This window comes from Nasonia vitripennis, chromosome 4, assembly GCF_009193385.2.
Source record: "Nasonia vitripennis strain AsymCx chromosome 4, Nvit_psr_1.1, whole genome shotgun sequence".
NCBI classification, from domain to species: domain Eukaryota; kingdom Metazoa; phylum Arthropoda; class Insecta; order Hymenoptera; family Pteromalidae; genus Nasonia; species Nasonia vitripennis.
In genome coordinates, this window is record NC_045760.1 from 8,022,484 (window position 1) to 8,044,198 (window position 21,715).

General features: G+C 45.9%; 1 protein-coding gene across 6 annotated transcripts in view; it reads left to right on the forward strand.

Moving 5' to 3' along the window:
* Positions 1–21,715, forward strand: part of LOC100115543 (sodium/calcium exchanger 2) — a 96,101-nt gene that overhangs the window by 2,251 nt on the left and 72,135 nt on the right. For all 6 annotated transcript variants that reach the window (XM_016985245.2, XM_016985246.2, XM_016985247.2 and 3 more), the window contains exon 2: positions 795–1,067. In XM_016985245.2, the coding sequence (XP_016840734.1) occupies positions 795–1,067 (273 nt within the window). The remainder of the gene's footprint in view (positions 1–794; positions 1,068–21,715) is intronic.

Below are 21,715 nucleotides of genomic sequence, written 5' to 3' on the forward strand. Positions count from 1 at the left end.
GCGCTCGTTTCGCTTAATTTTTCCCTCTCGTGTCCATAACGAGCGGCGTCGATCGAGACAAGGCCTTTGCTGCTCTCTGTCGTACATGTAAGAACAGGCCTTAAGCAGGTCGACTGGGAAATCATTACCGAACACTCGAGGCGGCCGTCCACTGGCTTTTCGCGCGAATCATCTCGTTAGAGCGGGAAATTTGAATCCTGAAATTGCTCGTTGCACGAGAGTAGAGAGAGAGAGAGAGAGAGTCGCGCTCTGCGTGCGTGTTTACGTCCGCGACGAAGTGCCGCAGAAAGAGAACGATACGGGAGCAGGAAATGACCTCGTTCTCTCGTTATGAATTCGCATTACGGATGTATTGTGGCTGTGTGGGCCTCGAGGACTGCTAGAGAGGCGGATGATAATTAGCTATCGGTAACGGTTTAATTACTTCTCGCGGATGTGTATGAAGTCCGTCAGTTTTCAGTATTTTTGAACAATTTCAATCTACACTTGAACTGTTCAAGTCTCAGAAAAGAGCAGACAACGCGACTGTTCTAACCAAGTCGTCTGTTTTCGGGTGAAAGTAGTCGTGCAAACTAAGCGTGTTGTGTTTCCTCTGCAAAATACGATGCCAGCAATACACGTCCAACATAACCTTCGTCTCTCGCGTAAACACGTCCAAACACTGGTGTACACAACAACCTTCACTGAGTTCACTCAACACGAGAATGAAATAAAAGCGAGCATGAATGAAAATTTTAACATTTCTTTTTTATATAACATATAACACCAAAGTAACACCTGTCGATGATTCACAGACTCACAAACTGTTCGCAACCGGCGATGCTGGCGTCGCCGAGTCTGGCGACGGTGATGATCCTGGACGACGACCACAGCGGCATCTTCGGCTTCCCGGAGCGCGACATCGAGTTGATCGAGAGCATCGGCCAGTTCCCGCTACGGGTGATCCGCTACAGTGGCGCCAGGGGACGAGTAGTCATACCCTATCGGACCGTCGAGGGCACCGCCAAGCCTGGCAAGCAGTATCTACACAACGAGGGCAGCCTCACCTTCGAGGATAACCAGACAGAGTGAGTGTATGCGCATATCGGCCGGTCGATTTATAGCGCGCCCGCGTATACAGCAATACGTGTAATCCCGCTGTAATGAGTCGCCGTAATTAGACGAGCGCGAGATTACAACGGCTCTCGCCCTATACGCGCAGGAGATTTGATTTATTTATATATTGCACCACCGCTCGTTTTAACGACCTACTCGCTATTCGCTGTGGAATAAATAATGCGCAAATTGCGAACAAATTATAATTCAACAGCGAATTTAAATGCATCCCGCAAAAACGTGATCTCGACGTTAGAGCCAACCACCGCGTATTACACTTCTCCAGATCCAGGGCTAATTGAGCCGGCGATATATATATATATAACGCATGCCTACAGGTACTAGCTCCTCGTAGCGCTGAAATTAAACGCGCTCTCCGTACGGTTCAGCCGAAGATATAACCGAGATTAATGATCTTCCGCGTAATTAGGAACGAATGACTCCCGGGAATTGCGAGTGGGAGTGACTCCCGATGCTTACTTACTTACTTATGATACTCTCCGTTCGCGCGGCTTAATGAAAAATCTCGTCGACGCCGAAGCGGTTTATTACGACTGAGAGAGAGAGAGAGAGAGAGAGAGAGAGAGAGAGAGAGAGAGAGAGAGAGAGAGGAATAAATCAAAGTCCTGCGGCCACTCGTAAATATTCACGAGGTTCCTTTTCCTTTTCTCCCTATCTTTGCGGTACAGGTGTGAGTTGACGATCGTTTTTTTTCCACTTTTCATCAATATTCATGCGGCTTTCTCGTCTGCGCATCTTTTGTTGTGTTGGAAAAAAATGCAATCGATGCTCCGAGAATTCCAGGCGTCTAGATTATTCTCTCGCGTTTCAGCGTGGATAATTAACGCGACATCAGGCAACGCACTCTCCATCAGCTTTCCGCGCGTAATGCGCTACGGTCTCTATCTCCTCAAAAATCGCATCAGCCGCCTTGAATTATCCCCCCTCATTAATATTCATTCATCCCCTGGACGTCTCCATCCGTAAATAAGCGACGGCGAGTATAGCTTCGAAGAAAGGGTCAGCTAGCAAAGCTCTCTCTCTCTCTCTCTCTCTCTCTCTCTCTCTGCATTCCTGGTCTTTCTTACGAGTTTCCGGATTAGAGGCGAGCTTAAAGGCATTAGCATGCGCCCGAGTGACGTGCCCCCGCGTCATTTGTAATCCGATCGATGACGGCGCGCGCGCCACTCGTTTCCGCTGCAAGAGCTTGATCCTTATCGGCCCACCGCAGGCTCTAGAAACTCTCTATACACCCGGTCTTTTGTGTTTTGATTTGTTGATTGCATTATTTATCGAGGTTTCCCATAGCTGTTGTTCTGGCTCCATCTCGCGTTTACGAATGCGCGAGATTCGTATTTTTTTGAGCGCAAATAAACGTACAATCTTATGGCGAATACGACTAAGTAGGCCAGAGATTCGGATTTCTCATTCGCCCTGAATTATGCAAGCCACAGCGTTAATAATAGAGAATCGAGTTTTAGTGCACACGAGAAAACCGCGTCGCCTTACATTATGGATTATGCGAGAGATCTTGGGCACGAAGAAAGACGACGAGGAATATCGCTTAGCATTCGAGGGTTGTGTAAAATTGCTTTCGTGTAGGAATCGCCGAGGGATGGATTTAATAGTATATTGTGTACCAAGGGCGTAAAGTGGGCTTTTTTAGGCCGAGTGTGGATTTTGCAGTACGAGTCAAGGCGAGTTAGCCCGAGCCGAAGGCGAGGGCGTTTACGAGCCGCAGACGAGAACTGCAAAATCCACGAAGCCAAAAAGCCCACTTAGCCCTTGGTGCACACCATATTTTATGTAACGCGCGGACGTATTTTCGCGTTTTTTCGTACGTGTTAAGAGGGACTGATGTGACTATTTTTTGACACGGCAACCGTGCTCTTGTCCTGTTCAAACATTATATAAAATAAATAAATAATGCAAATTTATGAAAATCAACTTTTTTTTTAAATTACAAAAAAAAAATTTGCGGGCAATAAAGACTTTTTAGCAGGCAATAAAGGCCATTATTGCCCGCCGGTCAAAAAAGAGTCACTTTAGTCCCTATTAATAGGTACGAAAAACGCGAAAATCGTTCGCGTGTTACATAAAAGTTGTTACGCTGTCGTGATACGCCGGAATTTCCAGCGAGCTTCTATACCCGCGTGCGCTCCGGAGCTTGAGTAATTGGCGGGGTGAGACGGCACAAGACGCGTCGACGAGGGAATAAGCGCTAATTGTCAGTTGCAAGTAACGAGCCGGGAAGTGGATATTTTTGACGGCTTCGGTTGTATCGACTTTTTTTCTTTTCTTCACAGAAGCAGAGCATCGATTAAAGTGTTTGCTGAAATATAAATGACTCGGCGAAGTGAAGTTGTTGTACACGTGGAGGAGGAGAAAAAACGCGACGTGGAAAGTTATTACAGATCGAACGCAGTTCGCCGAGCGATGGATCAAATTTCGCCTCGGTGTAGACGCACGCTCTTTATATTTTCGAATTACGTTACACGTCGTTCCCTCGAGCGATGAAGATAGCATAATAGCCCCAAGTAGTAACAGGCGAACGTAATCAGCCTAGAGGCGGCGAAACGGCGGACTTCTAAAAATACCCGTACGAAATCACGCAAATCCTAACACACTTTTGTAACCTCGTGACGAAACACGGGGAAAACGTATAGTGTACAGGCCAACGATTCCAGAAGGCACAATCCCAGCCCGAGAACGAGGTTATCAAACGCACACGGAGCTTCTCGCGTCGACGCGCGATATCGTAATGAGCGCGCGGTAGCACGCGACGAATTTAATAGAAGAACGAGCGAAATTTTCTTGGCAACGGGACTGACGTTTCCCGCGCGTTATCGCTCGGAAATCGGGCCAGGGGCTCGCGAGAGATGCTTCTCTCGTGGTCGCTCGACGACGCGCTTTTAGACTCGCGTGTCTGGGCTATACGCGCGCCAACTAGCTATTCCACTTTTGTGGGCGAGTGAGAGAGAGAGAGAGAGAGAGAGAGAGAGAGAGAGAGAGAGAGCTGCTTTGTGCCGTATAGTATACACTTCAGAATTTCGGTCCGAGGAATTTTTCTCTCTTTCTGGCATTCTATTAACCTCTGACTCATCTCATCGCGCAGCGAGTAAGTAGCCGTTACAGTTTTTAGAGAAGGAAAACTTTCGCGATTCAATTAACGCGCTGACTGTCTATTTTCGTTACTTGGAGAACTGTTTCCTCTTCGCAACAATCACTTCCCATGCGCCGAAACTCATGGAGTATATCTCTTGAAAGTATACTCGAGAGATGAAATCTCGCAAGAGGCAACTCGCGGCATTTGAATGAAAACAATTAAAATCTCCGCCCCGTCTTCTCATGTCCCGAACAGAAAACACGTCAGCCTCTTTGTCTCTCGCAGCTTCAGCCTCTGCTTATACTTGTTTACGTCTGAGTAAATCTTCCCTCATCCCTGACGTCTGCCTTATCTCCTCTCCTCGTTCCTCTCTCTTTATCTCGCGCACGAGGTATAGACGTGCCCGAATTTCGCTCTGGCTTTTCGGCCGCCACTGACAGCGCGCGGCAGATGCTCCTGTACACCGGGCAGGAGAGACAAATGACTCCTGGCCGCCACGATGATACGCCGCCGTTATATATATATATATATATATATATATATATATATGAATCGAATCTGCTCTATAATATATATATAATAGAAAGAGGGATTGCTGCCGCAGAGGGCCTCTGGCTTGTTTGCTCGCGCACGGCGGCGTATATTGGCTTGCTCAAAATCGTTAAACTGAAATTCTATTCAAATGCACGCATCGATCCGCTCGCATGTATAAATAACCGTCTCGGAGAAAAACACAACGTATGGCGGTATACGAGTCGAAGCAGATTCGAGGAACGCTGCCAAAGGTCTCGGGATCGTTCTCTCTCTCTAGAGACAGCTCTTTGCCTCACCGCATGCATCTGAAGTACAATCCTATACCTACTTCGCGAATAATCCAGCTCTTTCCCGCGCGCTGAAAAAGAAGCGCGTTAGAATTACGGTATATCGGCTACACCTGTCGGTCGCGCGCGCGGTTGTAAAATTTTATACGACTCCTTCTTTCCAATCCTCGTAAAAACAAAGCTCCAAGAGAGAGAGAGAGAGAGAGAGAGAGAGAGAGAGAGAGAGAGAGAGAGAGGTCTTTATTTGCTAAAAGCAAAAAATAATACAATATATATCACAAAGACTGTGTCGCATACAGTCTAACAAGAGAAAATAAAATATATAAAAATACCGTCACATAAAATCACATAAAATCACATTTCGTCATATTTAATTATCACATAAAACTTTTCTAATATTACGCTGTACATTTAAGGTTTGGTCATAGACCTATCTGTATTGCACGTTTGAAATCTAAAAATACGTAATGCTGGAAGAATTTTTACGGCCTAAGGGGCGAGTCTGACTAGATTAAAACTAGATTAAGATTAAGAATGCAGCGCCAGAGGGCTCAGAGTCGTCACGATTCAGTGACCAGCAGGTGCCGCCGTAGAGAGAGAGAGAGAGAGAGAGAGAGAGAGAGAGAGAGAGAGAGAGAGAGAGAGAGAGAGAGAGAGAGAGAGAGAGAGAGAGAGAGAGAGAGAGAGAGAGAGAGAGAGAGAGACAGACAGAGACAGAGAGACTGCGGGGAGAAGAGATGATGCGTCGTCTCTCGCGTTCGAGGGGAAAAAAAAGACGTCGACTGCGCATGGCATCACTGCAGCAGAGAGTGAGTGAGAGTGGCAAAAGACTCCGCCGGATAAGGAAACACACGAGCTGTAAGTGGGACAATCGGGGGCGGGAAGCCCCTGGGGTGCGTTATACCTCGGACCCGCCAGCTTACATACACACACAAAGCAGCAGCAACGCCGCGAGTACCTTGGCTCGCTTTTTTTCCTCCCCCGCGCGCGATATTTGCTCGAGTTTTTAGGCGCTTTCTCCCCCGATGAATTAGCGCAGACTGCATAATACGCGCTCAATCATTCAGCGCCGAGATAATAGAACGACTATTAGACCGAGCGTCAAATGCAGACTAATAGCAATTACTCCGGAATAGCTTATTGCGCGTTAATTCCGTCAGCGCTTCTCTCGCCGTCTCCGAAATTCCGCGTAGGCTGACGCTAAGGGAAATTAATTTTCGCTCACTTAGGCTCTATATATGTGTGGTCTTGTTACCGCAGGGATCAGCGTCGCGGGGGCTTGTTTTAATGACAAATTGAATTTGCTCGATGCAGTTGCCGCACAGGGATGATGACGCCGACTAATTGAGCGGAAGCTCGTTTTCTGAAAAATTCAGCTCACGTGTACTTAAGTGGCAGTTAATAGAAGTTATTAATAGATAGCTCGGCCCGCGTATTCAATTATCCGCGGCGGCGTTGGTGCGGTGCTTGCGCGGATATGGCTTCGAAATAATTGCCGTCTATCCGGATGCGCTAATTGGTTCGCGCAATTGTCGCACTGCCAGTGCGATATTGGAGCAAGATTTGGAGATGAAGCAGTTTTAAGTTTCCGGTTGTTTTTTTTCTAACAAAGGTATAACGCACGAGAGGAATGCGGGTCGCGATTTAAACCCACAGCTGTTAACTCAGGAGAAGCTTTGCTGCTGCCGCGCGTAGCGCGACTAAAAGCTTTCGCAAATGTATCTCGTTTTCTAGTCGGATCTGCGATAAAGTTAAAAGCATAGATAATACAGTTGTTTCTATTTCGCTTGAATTTGCCGACAAGCGTCATTTCGAGAGTCTCGTTAAAGCAGTCGTCCAGCCGCCAGTCGAATGCGATTTTGAAATCGTAAGGCGAACGGAAAACAGAATTATTTTTTATTTTCCAAAACGGCCTGCGGAAGTTATTGCATCACGCAGTTATGCTAGAAGGGGACAGAAGTGCCGTTGTGTAGTCGAGGTCGCATTTTGTTTCAGTGCATAGATGGCTCACTTCAGATTAGATAGTATACCAGTGGGAGAACACGAAGGTGTTGGATTTAACAAATTGCTCGCTGTGACGCTCGTGTGCACTACTGCCATTCCGGAGCTGAAAAACAAAGCGCGTAATTAGAATGGTTTTCTTAATAATACCTTTCCGTCAATCAAAATGCGTTATCACAATCCAGGCGAATAATCCGCGGTCGAGTAGGTAGTAGGAATCGGGAGACAGATTAGATAATAATAAGCGTAATCCCAATGTACGTCACTAGACGCTGTACCTACATCATTTCCGTCGAGAGAGATTGCTCGCTGTCTCGAACATTACTTACTCGTCGTCTCGGCGATTATATGCTCCAGCGCCGAGAACTTTTTTCTCTCCCTTTTTCCCCACGTAGCTTTGCACGAAAAACACGTTTGGGAAAACAGAGATGTAGATACACGAGTCGAGTAGCTCGGCCATGTCTTTCTCTTTTTTTTTTTTTTTTTTTTTGTACGGGCAAAAGTTTCGACGTCTGGCTGCGGGTTGTGCCGAGTACAGGTTGTACACGGCGGCGGAAAGTTGCGCTGCGAAATTCGCGCCCGAGCGCAAAGTGTGGTTCTCGACAACGGCGAGTGTTGTTGTTGTTTTTGACAATTTTTCGAGCTTTCGTTTGGATAAAAAGCTGTATTCTTTGACCTACTTTCGTAGATCGCGAATTCAAAGAATACAAGCTGATGATAATGGACAGGCTGTACAAAGACTCGAGGTCTCTCGTATAATTACATTTTTCAGACCATTCGCAGAGGTTACAAAAACGAGGCGTCCCATTATTACATGTTAATTTCTTCGCTCTTTTTCCGCTTTGACTTTGCGTGCGCGCAAGAAAGAGAAAAGTCGCTCCGGGAACTTTCGCGACAGTTTTGAAACTTGCGAATTTTCCTCTTACGAGTAATTATAAAAACATCGCGCGTGCTGCTAGCCACCGAGGAGAAAACTTAACCGAGTGTGTTTTCACTAGGGGGGACAGCGCGCTTTCCCCGAACTTTGTCGCGATTTTTTCCCCTCGAACTATCTCTTGAGAATCTTTTCGAGTTTTCTCGACGCCTCTGACACGGTTAAGCCTTGTTAGCGAGTAAGTTGATGGAATAAAAGGAGCTTTTGCCCAGTGAAATCGAATCGCAGCTTTGTTACTTCGTTGTACAAGTAGATCGGCTACATACTTTTCCAGCTCTGTTAAATTCCGCGAGAATAGGAGATTTATAAAAAGGAAAAAGTAGCCATCAAAAGTTAAACGGCTGGTGATGAATGGCGGATATCGAGATGTGGTCGTAAAAAAAATTCTTCGAAGAAAAATATATCGTCGCCTCGTTAATTGTTTTAACGAGCTCCGCTTGTTAAAAAAAAACTTTAACGTTGCTGTATATAACGGTTTCAGAATAAACGCTCGTAAAGAGGCGTTATGATGAGTGGCCAATTATTGTGTGTAAATTTAAAACCCCTTCGCTAATTTACTATCCAACTCTCTCTCGCCTCCTATAATAGAGTTTCTTTTTACGACTTAGCCTATACACTTTCAGTTTCAAGCTTCTCGACTCGCATCGGGCAACTTTTTTAAATTTTGAATTCCAAAACTTCTCGTATAACAAGTCTTTATTTTATTTTCCCCGAAGAGAAGAAAGAAAAAATGTATAAAAGCTCGCGCTTGAAAATTCACGTATACAATAGCTATATTTGCGTTACGAAGCGTGTTCGATGGCTCGTCGAATATTATCAATTTCACGACGTCGTATAATTAGCTAGAAAATTCTGGTCGATATACCCGTTGTAATGCAACAAAGTATCGATTATACAGTTAATTTAACGACGAATTAAACGGCTTTAGTTTCCAATATAGCGTACTCTATAATACAACTTATCGGCTCAATATAATAACGTCGACTAAAACCAATTTCACGCAAATCTCGTCGACATCCCATCAACGTGGAAGACAACACAAACAGCGGGAAATTCGAAAACGGAATAAAAATACCGCAAGCGCTCCAAACCACTCGCATCGCCAATTCAAACAGTCGAGCCGACCGCCGCTACTCCGGATATATTAAATTACTCTCGCAGCTCTCTCTGCCGTCAGTAAAGCTCCTAAATTCGAAAATTCCGCGAAACTAGCAAGCCACGCACGAGCACGAGATAACACTTAGACAAGAGTGTAAAATACGCGCCGACGTTGTGCCTCTCATACAGTGAGAGCGCATTCGATCCGGATTCCTCGGAACTTCCTCTGCCGTATATATATGGGGAACTTTGCCTGTCTGACTGACTCCGGCCTTCTCTCCGTCGGAATCTCGTTTAAATCGTATATATAGCGACTTTGGAGTTAGGAACCGGCCTCAGTCGACTCGGACGTCTTGCTCTTTTCGAAGTGGATATTCACGGCGGTGACGTTGTTCGACGGCTCATATGGGCGTGTGGGTATTTTGTTAATGAGGCTTCGTCAGATTCTTGAATACTGCGTAGATATAACGATATGCGAATGAAGCAATTGAATATTTCTACGGTTGCGAAATCGATAAGTTGCATGACGGATAGCGTGAGGTATCGTTGCGTTATGTCATCATTGAATCAGCGTTCAGTAAGGAAACGCATTATGGAAATAAAATGGTACTTTTTTACTACGTTATAATAGTGTCGTTGAGTTTGCGTTAATTATATGAGGTGATCCCGTATATAGTCATCGCGCGCGTTGCTCATAATATGACACACGATCGCGTAACGCGATATCTATACTCGTGCACTCATTCGTACGCGATGAAAATTGAATCTCGAATCTCATCTCTTAAGCTTCGATAACGCAACATCCTACGAAGGGTACACTGAGAGAAAAGAATCCTTGACACAAAGAAGAATTCTTAACTATTAAGAAAATTGGATTAAAATATGGAGAAATTCACGCGTCCTAACAGTTAGGTTTTCAGATTTTTGAATTTTCGTAACTTTCTTTCCATCGACGTAAAATCACTAGCACTTTATAATTACTTGTTTTCACTTCTTATTATCATTTAGTATCGCTCTGAGACTATTCGATGTTGAAAGATTCTTTGCTTTTGCAAAATATATTCGAATGATAGCACGATAGGTATCCTACGAATATAACCTTACACATAACCCCGCCTTTCTGTGTGCATGAAACTATCACAAAAGCATTTATGCATACAGAATCTTCGACTTCATCGAACAAGCCCTACGATATTTTAAATGTCGTGCATCAATATGTTTTCTTCCAGGTACGTAAAAAAGCATATCACGCGTGAAATAGTATAAACGCAGGTACGGGTCTCCGATTGCAGCCGACACGTTTCGACGCCTCGCGTAGTCGCGTGCCGACGAGTCGCTCTGTTGCTGCACTCGGTCGATAAGTTTTTACCGACAGTGCGCCACATTCGCTCAAAAATTCCTAAATCTTTAATAGTTAAGAATTCTTCTCTTACTATGAAGAAATTTTCGTTTGCAACAAATACATGAAAAATAAGCTGTGGTTAAGTCGCGAATCCTTCGCGACAAGGATTCTTTTCTCTCAGTCTATATAAAGTAAAATCCTTTAAGAGCCTCGGTATATAGCAAAGTAAAGACTGATTTTATCGTCTCCTTCTCTCGAAAAAAGCCTCTCTCCTTTGCCCATGAAAAAACTTAATAAAGCAGTGCCGCTCTTATGAATTCTGAATTTTCCTACGGCGGCGGCGTCGCCGGTACGAAGATGAAACTCTAATATAGCGCCTCGTAAAATGTCAAAAGTTAATTTTGCACTACGGGAATCTCGCGCTGCTCGCTCGTAAAGCAGTAGCGCTTCACAGCTAAGGTTTCAGGTGTTATTGTAAATTATTCCTACACGAGCTTCGGAAACACGTTAACGGCTATGCAAATCAGCGAGTATTTACTTCGCGCCTAAGAGCTCGCTTGTAAATCAACGATCAGCCGCGCGCACCGCCTACGCGCAGACTCAAATAATATAAAAAAAATGTCTTTCCATAACACTATACGCCGCGGTGCAGGCCTTCGGGCATCTCGAACAAATAAAGCCAACCAGTAGTCCACTCACCCACACACACACACACACACAGCATCCCCCGACCGCAGGAATGACCTCATCGAGTCTCTCTCTCTCTCTCTCTCTCTCTCTCTCTCTCTCTCTCTCTCTTGCGAGCAAACATCCGCGCGCGCGAGACACGCAATATCCTCGGGGCTCTTCCGCATTATGCGCGCGTGTGTGTATCCTCGCATTAAATCCGCGAGCCGACGGGAATCCGATAACCAGAAAGCCAGACGCACATCAGAGAGAAGCCAACATAATTTCGGGCTTCGCCGAATAAATTCGCTGCTCCGATAAATTCTCTCTCCCCCGCACACACACGCACACACACAAACATACATACATACATATCGCCAAAGGCTGCGATAAATCAAACGTGCTCTCGGCGGCGGTGTATGCAGCGGCGCAAGATTTAATCTTCCCGCGAAGTCCAACGCTCTGCGCGCGGTATTATACCCTGCGTTTCTTCGGAGGTGTCTGCGGGAGGGGGTGTGTGGGAATTTTCTGAAGTTGAGTTTAATCCGGGAGTTCTCAAAGTTACCTTTTTTTACAATTTATGGGCTGTCTTTTCTTGGGCGCGATATTCTCTCTAAATCTGAAAGAGTGAAAAATGACTCATTTCGAGTCAAAATTAACACTCTTTCAAATTTAGAGAGTTTATCAGCGAAAATTCGACTATCTGGGGATGACATTTTTTTCCTGTAATCTTCTCTTATCGGGAATGGTATATGGATGTATGCATTTGCATAAGTATGATTTCGGAAGGAAACGGCTTTTTCGACGCGCGATAAGAGAAAGCCTGTATAGTATGCAGCTGTAAATCGCGAAACGTCCGATTCCCTACTGTACAGCTATATCGCGGCTTGTGTATCGCAGTAGCAAAGAGAAAATGCAAATTTTGATTTACGTCGCCATGATACTTCGATAACTTCACTCGTATTTCCCGACGCGTTTTTCTCTCCCGGGAAAAGTTGCCTACTTCGAAGTCACGTTCGAAAACAAAAAAAATTCTCGCGATACGTGCGCACCGAAAGCTCTCCCATTAAAATTCATCGAAAGTATGTATATAAAACGCAACCTCAGCCCTGGATTCCTCCGCATATCCGCGCATACGCACAAACAGCCGAGTTTTTCCGCGAGTGCTATAGGGGTATGAAAAATGACGTCGGGGTATAAATCAGCGAGAGCATCAACATAAGCTGTCGCGCAGCCGATTATACGCCGCAGCTCTCGAGAGCGAATCGAAGAAGAAGGTATACGTCGGGAAAGTCATACCCGAGGGAGATACGGATATAGCCTATAGGAGACGTCTCGAGGATTCCGAGGACGAAAGCTTAGGTATATATTTGCTGCATATATGCGATTCATTCAACGTTGGTTTTGCACGCGGATAATGTACGAATCAACGATGTGTGTATACATAAGATATTTTTATGTAATGACAAACGACGTATGTAAATAAGCGTCTTGCCGACATACCTCGAGTTCGAATATCATCATACGCGTTTCTTGTATATACCGCAGGAGAGTTTAAACCAGCTCTGAACGGATCGACATAATAGCGTCTATGTCTCTCAGGATCTTGGTAGTTTCGAAGGCCTTTGTTCTCTCTCCCCCGCGGAGTTCCACACTTTCTGGCGCATTGTCAATGTATTTGTCGCCTCATCTCCTTCCTATTCTAGTAAAGTTGTTGATTTTCCCGGCAGTCCTTCACACATCCACTGCACACACACACGTGCATATTATATGCGCATATTTATCGGGTTCTCGCCTCGCGAGTATGCGCTGTACACAGGTGCCAGCGCACAGGTTATATATATATCGTATATGTATACACACGCTCCGATTCCCAGCGTCTTCTGAATTACTTTCATCGAAAGCTTTCGACTTCTCTGTATAAATTGATCGATCGCGTGATTGCATCGCTTCGACGGAATGCGAAATATTTTTCTCATTTGATTTCGCTTCCTTCAAAGGCTGCCGATCGAAAGGCTTTCTCGCAAGTGTGTTCGTTTTTTTTCCATCAGTATAATATTTGCATTGGCAAAACAGCCCGAATTTCTCTCCGTTTGCACAGAGAATCCAAGAGATAAATTTACTTCGTGTAAGGCAATTTGCACTAGTTTGTTGCTGTAAGTTACAAGGTGTACCTAAGCGAACCACTTCTCTCGGCTCAGCACCATCCGCACGATGATATTTCATGGTTATACGTGAAGAAGGAACTTTCCTTGTACACGCCTGTCTATAGATTAGCTTGCGCACCGATTTCAATATTTGCGGCGAAGTGAAGGCTCAGCTGTAACTTCAAAACTTCAAATCGCTTAGCAAATCTATTAACATCGACCTACAACTCGCAGAAAGCATACATCCCAACAGAGTACAGTAGTATACCGATACCCCTCGGGAAAAATGTTCTCCCACTCCGGCGAATTGGAAAGTTTGACAGCGAAGGTTATGAGGCCATCTGCCGTCGATAATATAACGACGTGTGCACTCGGCTGCAGCAAATGCTGTATACGAACGTTCCGAACTCTGATTCGCAGCTTGCCTCCCAATTTACGATGTTTCTCTCGCGTTCGCCGCTTGTTTATAGATACAAAATCGGTTTATCCCGATAAAATCGTTTTCTCTTTCGATAAACGCGATGAAACCGCTAGATTACGACTGTTTTCTCAGGCGCTCGCCGTTATACTTTCGAGCTTCTCTATAATTGTGGCTTTCCGCGGAGGGTAAATTCGCGGCTGTATTTTCGCGGCTATCGTTAAATTCGATACGTTCGGTTTCAAAGCACGAGTGTAATAAAGCTCGAACCGATCGATTCGAATAAATAAGATATACGTCGATCTCGCGTAACGCTTACGATAGACTCTACTCTTGTCAGAGACCGGAAGCGCAGAGAAAAAGCTCGCGTTGCCTATAATTCAATTTCGCAAAAACCAAGTCACATAAAGTGTCCTTACATAAACGCCGCCGGCTCGAGCGCGCAGCTATAAATCACCGGCGGCCGATCGACGCGGCTGCAGGCGAGAAACAAAAAAGCTCTCCTCCTAACGATCCACACCCCGAGCACCACCTCTGCATGCACTCGCTTCGCGCGTCGGTATTACCTCTCGGGGGGGAGCCTGCGCTTATCGACTGCTCATTAGCATAATTAATGCGGCTAGGTATCTCTCTCTCTCCCCCTCTCTCTCTCTCTCTCTCTCTCTCTCTCTCTCTCTCTCGCACCGTATTGTTCTCCGACTACTGGCCCTGCATACACCGCGCGATCCTCTGGCCCTCACTTTGTTCGCTCTAATCTGGCTGCGGCGTCGCTGTTGTGTTGTTGTCGGCGCGCGTACATGGACTTTCTCTCGCTACTGCGTGTGAGAGAATCGTCCGAGGCTAGATTATAGTGTGTGTGTGTGTGTGTAAATTGCGTTCGATGCGAGGCGTTGAGTTACGGATGCTCGGAATGGGGTTAATCTGCGGCTGCGTCGCGTTTGTCGAGAGGAGGAGGAGGAGAGATGCGCGCTTTCTCGAGGCGAGCGCAAGCATCCGTCTTGACGTTAAAAAAGATGCATCGCCTCGAGCTTTGAGTTGCGCTGACGAGGAAATCGTCGTTCGAGGATAAATTTAACTTTAATGGTACCGCGATGCTTTCGTCGGATGCTTTTATTTAGAATGATCGCACACACGAGAGAGTACGTTTATAAAATGCTCATCCCTCAGCATCAGCCAGAAACACAGGCGAGACCGATCGAATTTCCAAGCAGCCCTTCGAAATATTATCACACCCGGCTGTATATAGTCGAGGCGTAAATAAAATGCGCGCATTGAAAAAGCTCTTTCACTCGCGCTTGCCAACTCGACAAAAGCAGCGCTCTCTCTCTCTCTCTGGTTCGCGGAAAATTAATATCCGGAAGCGATCAAAAACAGATAAAGGAAATAGAATCGGCTCTCACTGCGGCGGCAGCAGCAGCATCGTCGTTTACAAAAGCGAGAAGCGCCGACAAAAAATGAGCCATAGCTAATACTTTCGTCCTTTTTCACAGACTGACTCTACCTTTTTTTGCGACAGTCAGCCAGCGACGTAGATCGAGCCTAGTTATAACAGTTCAGAGGGCTCAAAGCTACTGCTGCTCACAATAACCGGTATTGTGTCCGATGGGAGTATCGACAACCGATTATTCGCAGGAAGTGAGCGACGGTTCCTTTATAATTCTGTGTAGAGAAAGAGTGGGCGGCTTTTTTCTCGCCCGAGCGACAAGAGTTATTCGATGAATAAAAGCTGCTCGTGTGACGACGACGACGACGATAGCTTTGCCCCCCTCGGGTATCGAGTGCGTGCGTATCGAGTTTCATTGAGACGTCTGGCTGTTGATAGATTTAAACGAGATGAAAGCCTTGTGTTTGCCCTCGACGAGACGCGTATACAGTATAGGGGAATAATTCTCATCGTTGGTGAGTGCGATATTTCTAATCGTGATTTTTCTTTCTCTCTGTTGCAGGTGAGTTGAGAAGCATACATTTTCGCATCCAATACGTCGTCCTCTAGATGACCACAAGGGTATGGCAATAAAATTGCTTACTCGCACGACAATAGCCATCCACTCGACGAGAGGCGAGGATCAGGAGAAATCCAAGTTTATTTCCGCCTTAGCTCGCGCGAAGGGAGGCATTACTCGTCGGCGAAATTGTCCCGGAGAGTTCGAATGCCTATTCAGCATGCAAAGCTCTCTGTACAGCGCACGCGGCAATGAGCAGCGCCGAGGAAAGCGAGAAACAAAAACGCCAGAGTGTTGCAAAAGCCCGCGCGTATAAAAAAGGGAGAAATGAAGGAAATAAAGAGCGACTGCGCGTGCATACGTATAGATATATGGATATCTTCACGAGAGGGAGAGAGAGAGAGAGAGAGAGAGAGAGGGGGGGGGGGAGAGAGTGGAAGACAGATTGAGCGGGAGAACTTTGCAGCGTGATAATTAAAGTCGTCGGAGGGGGACGGCCGGATCTAAAAGTCAATGCGGCGCCGGGGTCGTCGTCTTGGTTTCCAAGTGTCATTTCGAATGAGCTTCCCTTTTCTCTTTCAAGCCCCCTGCTACTACTACTACTACCACCACCAGCAGCACTCCTCTCTCATCTATCTCGTGCTTGTTTTCTTTTTCTTTCCTCCTTTCTTTCCTCCTCGGATTACCGTATTTCTCATTGTCTCCTCTCGCATATCCCATTTTTCTCATTCCGGATTCTTTTTTCGCGCTCCGCGCCGCCCTCTTACAATACTTTCAGGTTTCCAGGGGCGATGATGGTGAATAATTCGCTCTAATGAATGGGGATCCTCCTGCGCGAGAGAAAAGCTCGTAATTATTATTTAAGGCTGTATTAGAGAAGTGCGTCTACAGCGGGTCCGTCTAATTTGAAATATTCTGAGAATGTTAATTAATTATTATTTTCTCGAACGCGAAATCGTACATCAAAAGGAGCTTTCTCATTATCCCTGCTCTCGGCGAATCAATGATTCATCCAGCTCACCGAGCCAGAAAAAATCCTCACGAATCAAAGAGTAAAAGGAGGGGATTGCCTTTCTCTGCGAAAAGGGCTCACTCCGTCGCGGTGACGGCGGACCATGTATACCCAGTGCTGTTCTCCCGGCTGGATTCTGTGGTCGGGCGTCGTCGTAAATTAAAGCCAGGAAAATCGGGCATTATTTAAGCGGAGCAGCTTAAGCGTCGGGCGCATTTTTGCCAAATTTAAGTCGAGAGCGAGTTACTCCTTTCCTTAATCGAATTCTAACGCAGCCTCTGCGCAGAACCTTATACGCGAGAGCCCTTTGTTATCATACAAGTGGTTGAGAAGGTATCGTGTAATAGTGGCTTCTTCCGTCTGTGCCGAGGCTCTCGAGCACCTATAATAGTAATACAAATTCTCAAGTGTACATGTCGGTATAATCGGATCTCGATGAGTTAGGGGAAGACGAGTGTTTAGCCCCCCGATGCAAAGACGCCCGTTTGCGTGCGCGCTTTGCTTGCTTATTACTCATAGGTATCTCGGAGAGAGCGAGAGTTGCGCGCAGTCGCAAGCTCCTTATTGCCTAGTTTACAGGACCGTTAAAGCTCTGTGTACTTGGCTGATTGTTTGTGCATTTGTGTGTGTGTGTGTGTGTGTGTGTGTGATTAATCGCGTGGCTGAACTTGATGTTTTAACGAGGTCTTTGCGCATTTCGCGCAAGTTCGCTCGAAGGAGTTTTCGAGCTGTTCTAATTAACGTTGGATAAATATCGCGGCTTCGCGAGTGCGAGATGGCCGGTGGAAAAGTTTTGCTTCGCATTCATTAATTTACGGAGCTTTAACGTTGAGCCCTCGCGATATCTTGAATAGAGTCGCAGAGCTTTTTAAAGCCTTCGCGGCGGCCGGCAAAAAGAAAGAGCCGAGCACGCTCGCGATAATTGTTTCACTTATCCCCGTGAAATTTATCCCCCAGCGTTTTTGCACATTGGTCAGTCTCACGCTAGGCCGGCGAAAAAGGAAACGCTAGTAGCCAACGTATACCGTGACCCAGAATTTTCATCGCTCTTAGCTTGAAAAAAAAAGAGGAAGCAGAGAAGAGAAGATATGGAGCAGTCAGGAAGCCAAAAGCAAGCTCACTATAATAATTGTAATAGAGCAATGAATTTCGAGATTGGGAGAACGATTGCCAGCACGCGAATATACGAGTCGGCTGCTGTGTGTATACGTATACATATAGCCGCGCGACTATTACTTCACATGCGAATTCGAGCAGCTTGCGCATCGATCGTCCGCCTACATGCAAGCATATACGCGCCACTTTTCCATTCTATATGCAGCAACAATCGCCGCCAAAGCGTTAACCCTTGCGCCAAAGCTCCATTTTCCTCTTTTCCGTTCGTTCTCCTTATAGACGGAGAGAGTCGGATTAGTTGATTGCGTTCTCGGTGTATAGTTTCCTGCTACTTTAGTTCTGCAGTTGGAGAACAAGTTCCCTTTTTTTTCACTCAACTTCGGAATCGTTTAGAAGCTCATCAAATATTCTACACAAAGGCGCAGCGAGTATTATCAGAGAATTCGCGTTATCATTTCATTCGGGATTGTTACAACTTTCTAAGCTGCTTCGGATATTACGCGAGTGTCGAGCGAAAATCCTAGCTTAAATTGAATATTATAACAGTGGATTTGTTAATCTCGAGTAGAGTCGCTGAAAAAGAACATTGTAATTACCTCTCTTTCGCGAGCATTACACACGCAAGCTCAAAAAGAGCGGGTGCCCCTTTTTCGTTTTTATATTTCAAACGAGTTTTACAGATTTACACTCTGCTTCTGCTCTTTCATAGTTTTTTTTATTGTTTCATTTTTGCCCACCGGCGCTTTATATTTTTCATTTCAGCTCAACTTCTACTGTTTACTCGGCAAATCCCCGAGCTTTTTAAAAAAGAAAAAAGTTCCCTATAGCACAAAACACCGGGGCTATTCCCGCACTTACACATATTTCAAGGAAAATTGCTCGCTGATACAGGCGCCCCCCTATAAGTCGTGTAGCAAAGTCATCTCTCAGCGGAGGTCTTTCGAGACAGTCAAAGCAAAGTTTCTTCCTATAAAAACACTTTTTCCTTGTATTCTCATACGTAGCACACAGAGACGAGCTCGCCGAATAAATATCGTCTACCTTCCAACTTTTATCTCGCGTATACGAGCCTTTTCTCTTTCCCGGCCTACTCTTCATCCGAGTCATAAAGCTTGATATCCCAATGGCTGGCACGCGAGCGCCTTTTCTTCCTTTATTGCTCCGGGGAGACTCGAAATTTGCAATTCTCGCGGATAGTCGTCAGGTATAAGAGTAGAGAAAGAGGAACAAGAGACGTTATATGCACACGTCAATGAGTTTAGAGCACACACACACACACACACACACACACACACACACACGATGCGCGCGAGCTTTTTTTTCGGCCTATAGCTGCGCTTTCGTCGTCGCGCTCTCTCGACGCCCGGGGCTATGCATGTTTCATGAAGGGACTGCCTCGTATTTCAGCGCCTACGCGTACACGCCCTAGTCCGGAGAAATTTTGTGAATGGGGCTTTCGGCGGTCGGGGCTGGCAATAGTGATTTCGCGCTGATGAAATTTCCGAAAGCCACCGACGTCCGCGATTGAATATTTCATGCGGTCGTACTACCTTTTCCGCCAGATGACGTAAGAAATTTCTTTTTCCTCTCTCCTTTGGCTTTGTACTGTATGATATTATGAGCTCATATCAGCTAAATCGTATAGTTTGCGAAAAATCCTTGAAGTATGCCGTTACTAAGCCGACGAAACACGCTTTCGCCGTCCTTGCCTCGTGCCCGCTGCACGGAATCTGAAGCGGACAGATTAAGGCTTGGATATTTTGACAATTGATTACGTCTTCACTGAAAAGCTGCCTCTGTCTCGTAACGTCGTTTCAGCGCTCGATCGCGGAAAAAGCTATTAACCCATTTCGGACTAGTGTCGAAACGACCGCTCTCGCGGGGGCGCACGCGTCCTATACTCGAAATAGCCCTTTTCATAAAAAGGCCGTCAATCATAAAAAGCAACGAACAATCCATTAAACTCGACTAACTCTTTCCCTCCCCCAAAGAGCATCAGCGGCGCAAGAAGATCAAAGCAGCGTTTCGTCAAGCACTCTCTTCTCTTACGAAACGAGCTCCGTCGTATGGATACAGAGTATATAGGCGAGACATCTCTTGCGCAACCCTGCGGCCGCTACCACGTCACCAGTAGTATCCCTCTCCCTCCGGTATACTTATAGGTATATCCATAATCCAGCAGCACCGAACAGTCACCATCGTCATCGTCATCATCGCCGTCATCGGTTCACAGAGCCCGGCGCATAGGGCGTCAGGTCGAGCTGAGAACCTCTGGATCTCGAGCGCGCGAGGGCGAGTTTAGTTTATAAATAGTATTAGAGCATCCATTTAAGTTTCTACGCACGTCAAATCGATCGCGGCCCTCGCTCTCTCGCTCGAAGCCATCGGATGTGCAACGCAAGCTTGACCCTGATGGGCAGACGCCGTTGAGAATCCCTGCGAGCTTAGAGCTCGGTTATGGAAAATTCAATCAGGTTTTCGAAACTCAAACGACCGGAGCAGGCGGAAACGATTCTCAAACAAGCTATACTCCTAATCGCGTGTGCAGAGCGTTTCGCTCGAGCAACGAACGCCCTAATGTATATATGAATGAGTGTGTGTTGAGCACACACGACATATAGTTTAAGTGTAGCCGCGCGCCAGAGTGTACACACGTCGGTGTCTGAATCGACACATATATATGTATACGAACGCGACTCGCCATTGGCGTTTATTTCTATATATGAGCTCTTTCTCGCAATGTAAATGCCTGTGCACACGCGTGCCTGCTAACGATTGAAATTCGCATAATGGAATGTGCAGGAGATGTAAAAAGAAGAGAATTTTACTTTGCGAGAGCTACTTCTCTTCGCGAATGCATTCCATTATCGAATTTTTTTTCTTGCACGGCGCGTTACATGAAAAATTGTTTTCCATCGCGGAGACGTCGTGTTCTGGTATTCCATTCAGTCGCCGCTCGCGCGTGCATATGGATGAAACGAGCTTTCACGCGACGCGCGGGCTTAGCTTATATTGGAAATTCCTCGAATACTTTTAACCGAAATTTCCAAAGAAGCAATTTCACGCGTAAAAAGCAAACCACTCGTCTCTTTCGCGTATATTAACGATAAAAAGAAACGACCCCTATATGCGTTATTTATTTCCATATACGAGCTTAACGAAGTTGCAGCTGATGGAAAAGATTATTACAGGCGCGTCGATCTCTTTCTCTTCTCTCTCTCTCTCTCTCTCTCTCTCTCTCTCTCTCTCTCTCTCTCTCTCTCTCGAAAAAGCAACGATAACGACAAGGCGTCGCGACGCTATAAATATGAAAGCGATCACGCGACATTTACCTCCGAGAGCCAAGCGAACAAGCCGCCGCTACCGTCGCTGCTGCTGCTACTGCACCGGCTGTGCGTAAAGTATATACCGAGAGCCAGCGGGATATAGCTCTCTGCTGCTGTTGCGCTGCTTTTCTTGCTTTTTTTTGGCGCCTGCAGCTCGCTCTCGTTAATACAAAGTCCGATCGTGGTTTACCCCCTGGAACGATGTGGACTCTGGATGTAACGAGATCGGATGAAAATGATTTTTTCGATTTTTGGAAGAGTCGCGCTCGCATATCACTAGGAATATACATGTATACAACCTAGTGGATATTCGAAGGGAAGAGAAAAATTTGATTTAAAATTCGCGCCGTATACGCGACAACTTTTTATATTGCCAAAGTTCATGCGGGGCTGGTATTTTTGGAGGACAGGACATTTCGCCACAAAGCGCAACTTTTATTTCGTTATCAGAATAATTTCCAAGCGGCCCAGAGTTCGTGAGCCAATAAAACTTTATTACACCTATACTGTATACACTCCGACGTGATCGTGCGTGTATAAGGCGAGAAAAAAGTATATAGAGAGAGAGCGCGATAAAATCGAACTATTTTAAAATCCGCCCAACGACTCGTCAATGAGGCACTAAAATAGTTTACGAACGCACTCTCTCGGAGAGTCGAAAGCGACGCGGAGAAAGATTTAACGGCGCCG